This window comes from Coregonus lavaretus (genome assembly GCF_964263955.1).
Source record: "Coregonus lavaretus genome assembly, chromosome: 30".
Lineage (NCBI taxonomy): Eukaryota > Metazoa > Chordata > Actinopteri > Salmoniformes > Salmonidae > Coregonus > Coregonus lavaretus.
This window is the reverse complement of record NC_140017.1, coordinates 33,948,248-33,951,587: the sequence shown is the minus strand read 5'-3', so window position 1 is coordinate 33,951,587 and position 3,340 is coordinate 33,948,248. Positions and strand designations below refer to the sequence as shown.

At 48.5% G+C, this 3,340-nt stretch overlaps 1 protein-coding gene across 1 annotated transcript in view; it reads right to left on the bottom strand.

Moving 5' to 3' along the window:
• Positions 1-339, bottom strand: part of LOC311106220 (protocadherin Fat 3-like) — a gene marked incomplete at its 5' end in the record, with an annotated part of 31,047 nt that extends 30,708 nt beyond the window's left edge. Inside the window, one exon of the mRNA XM_084148523.1 lies at positions 153-339. Within this exon, the coding sequence (XP_084004649.1) occupies positions 153-339 (187 nt within the window). The remainder of the gene's footprint in view (positions 1-152) is intronic.
• Between the last annotated feature and the right edge of the window lie 3,001 nt (positions 340-3,340).

Here is a 3,340-nt window from a genome sequence, read left to right as displayed (position 1 = left end):
TATCATGTTGCTACGGCAGCGCACTGTTTTACAAAGGGAATCCAGCTGCCAATGGAATGAGAACATCCTTCTCTGTGGTCTCCCTGACATTAGAGTCTTAACATTGTAATAACTTCAGGTCTAGCAGACAAGACCACAGGAAATGTTCCTACAATACAGTCCTTCCTGCTTCAGTTCTGTAGAGATGCAGTGTCTATAACAGTGGACCTGCCGGAGGGCCTCAGGGCATTGGACCTGCCGGAGGGCCTCAGGGCATTGGACCTGCCGGAGGGCCTCAGGGCATTGGACCTGCCGGAGGGCCTCAGGGCATTGGACCCTGCCGGAGGGCCTCAGGGGCATTGGACCTGCCGGAGGGCCTCAGGGCATTGGACCTGCCGGAGGGCCTCAGGGCATTGGACCTGCCGGAGGGCCTCAGGGCATTTGCACCTGCCGGAGGGCCTCAGGGCATTGGACCTGCCGGAGGGCCTCAGGGCATTGGACCTGCCAGAGTGCCTCAGGGCATTGGACCTGCCGGAGGGCCTCAGGGCATTGTGGAAGGACATGATTTGTCTCATCAAGGTAATTTAGAACATTAAAAGGAAGGATGGTCTCTGATAGAGGCTCTGGAATAAGGGGGGAAAAATGCATGGCTGGATAGATAGAAAGAGTGTATGCTGTGTGTGGGACCGCCATGTGTGAGTGTATGTGTGTGTGTGTGTGTGTGTGTGTGTGTGTGTGTGTGTGTGTGTGTGTGTGTGTGTGTGTGTGTGTGTGTGTGTGTGTGTGTGTGTGTGTGTATGTACCTGTGTGTGGGCATGTGTGTTTCTGTTTAGTAGTGTGTGTGCATACATTCGCTTGTGAAAAAGAGGGAGACAAATAACGCAGAGAGATGGTACTCAGCTATGTCACTCGGTGTCTGCAGTCTGTTTGCCGTGCTGCACCTGGCCAATGAAAGGCGATGAGGAGCGTTAAGTGAAAAATGACAGCATTCAGGTGCCACCGGGCTGTTTTTCCTCCGTTAGGCAGGCAGTGGAAAGACTGACATTAAACCCTTTTCTCTATGCCACAGTCAGCTTTTCTATCGCCTCCACCTCATTCATCATTCAGAGAGAGGAGGGAGAGATGGAGAAAAAGCGAGAGGGAGAAACAAACCACATGCAGACAGAGAGAGAGAGAGACAGAGGTAGGGAGCGAGAGAAAAGAGGTGGCGGGTGAGCAGCATTGAAGTTCAGACTTCAATGATTCAGCAATGTTCCGACATAGCTGCTTTTTTTTTAATTTAGCCCTGTGGGTGCTATGGTAACAGTGCTTCAAGTCTTACGTACACATATCAGTAAATTAGGTGTTTTTCTCTTTTATTCACCACCACCACCACAGGGTTGAAAGCTAATGAGTACAGGCTAAGGGATTACATTGAGAAGGAGTGCTGGTGAGTGTTATAGGGGTCATGATGTTAGCTAGGGTCGTAGTGTGCAGTTCTGAGGAGGCTATTAGCGACAGCGAGCCCGAGAGTAACACTTTATCAGTTTATTATTAAGCCGTGCTCTTAAAGGGGTTATTACAGAGTCGAGCCCAGCTGCAGTCCTTCAGCTATGAGCAGGCAGAGGGGATTAGCATTAGCTGCACCTGAGACCTGATACCTGCAGGTACACACCCAGCAGGAGTTCCCCTTTAAACCCTCTGTTCATTAGCCAGGCTAGCATGGTACCTAGCGATAAGCTTGCAGTGCACTAAACTAGACTAGATGAGGGGCACGGTTAGCATGAGTGCTAAAGCAGTGAGTGGCAGGTAGGGATTAATGAGGCTATGTGCTAACAGGTGAAAACAGGGCTATATAGTATGATAGAAGAGTATTAAGTATTAATATAACTCTATATTTTTTAATAACTGCCCTTTTTCTGGCACCATGCAATTGATTTGACAAACAAATCGGTCCCCCAAAAATCAGTGCAGCCCTCCATTGAATTTTGAAATCAATAAAAATGTGCCCACCCATGCCCTAGAGTCTAGACTATTGGAGTTGGACTACAGACAGTGGCTAGCGTTGGCACTAAAGTAGAGGTTATTAGGCTAGATTAGGCTAAAAGTGCACTCAGGCAGTATAAAGAAAAACTAACAACAAACAGAGACCACCAAGGCTAGCGTGTGCACTTTGTGAAGTGCCAGCGAGGCCAAACGAAGACCCATGCTAGCGTGTGAAGCTAGGCTAAATGGGGAAGTGCTGTCTCAAACAGTATTTTCTCACTGTGTGAGACAAGGGTGGCTGTGAATTGATCGAATTACCTAAGGAGCAAGCACCACTGTGTGACAGAAACACACACACCCACACAAACACACAAACACACATTAGAGAGGAAAAAATGTGTAGGCCTCTACCTGCCCATGTAACATTGATAGGAAAATCTATCTTATGTGTACCAAGACCTTATGTGGTGGCGGTATAATCAAACATTACAGTTACTTAATATTACTTTTTGATTTATAATTCACGGCATGTGTAAACAATCATGAGGGAAAAATCTAAGTGTTGTGGAGGTCATGCAGAGTACAGATATTTTTATCGCCACATCAGTCTGCAGAACTAGAGACCGAGAAAAAGAGTGAGAGAATCAGGGGGAGGAAGGGTGACTATTGTCATAACCCTCTTGTTTTCCAAGACGTGACATCACTTCATTATCTCCTCATCTCCAGTATACGCTCCTCAGGCACAGATAAAGGAGAGAGAAAGAGATATTGAGAGAGGGGGGAGAGAGAGGGTGAGGTGAAGGGGAAGCAAACAGCTAAGAGAGAATAAAGGGAGAGCGAGAGAGAGAAAGAGAGAGAGAGGGGGGGGGGGGGAGAGGTGAAGGGGAAGCAAACAGCTAAGAGAGAATGCAGGGAGAGCGAGAGAGAGAAAGAGAGAGAGGGGTGGGGGGGGGGGGGGGGGGGGGGGGGGAGTACAAGTGCAGGAGGACATGGGAGGCTATTGCTATGTGAGCTCTGACTGTGGGCAAAAAAATATATCAAAGGAGGTTTCAAACATTGATGACCTGGTCATGCTGTGTTCCTCGCATGGTCGACACGGACAGTCCTCCTGACCATGACCATTAACAATTAGGTCACACTACGTTTCCAGTCACTGTCACATTGTGACGCTCCCGTCAGCAGAGAGTTGTGTCTATGACTCATGTATTCACACATAGAGGTCACAAGGGGAGACACACATCACTACAGTGACTTCCCTCCCTACTAACTTCCCTTCATCCCTGCCTCCTTCCTCTCCTTCCTCCCTCCCCTTCTTTTTTCTGCTTCTTCGCTAACCCAGCCACCCCATCACACATGGCAACACAGAACCAGCCAGTCTTAACTTAAGTGATAGAGG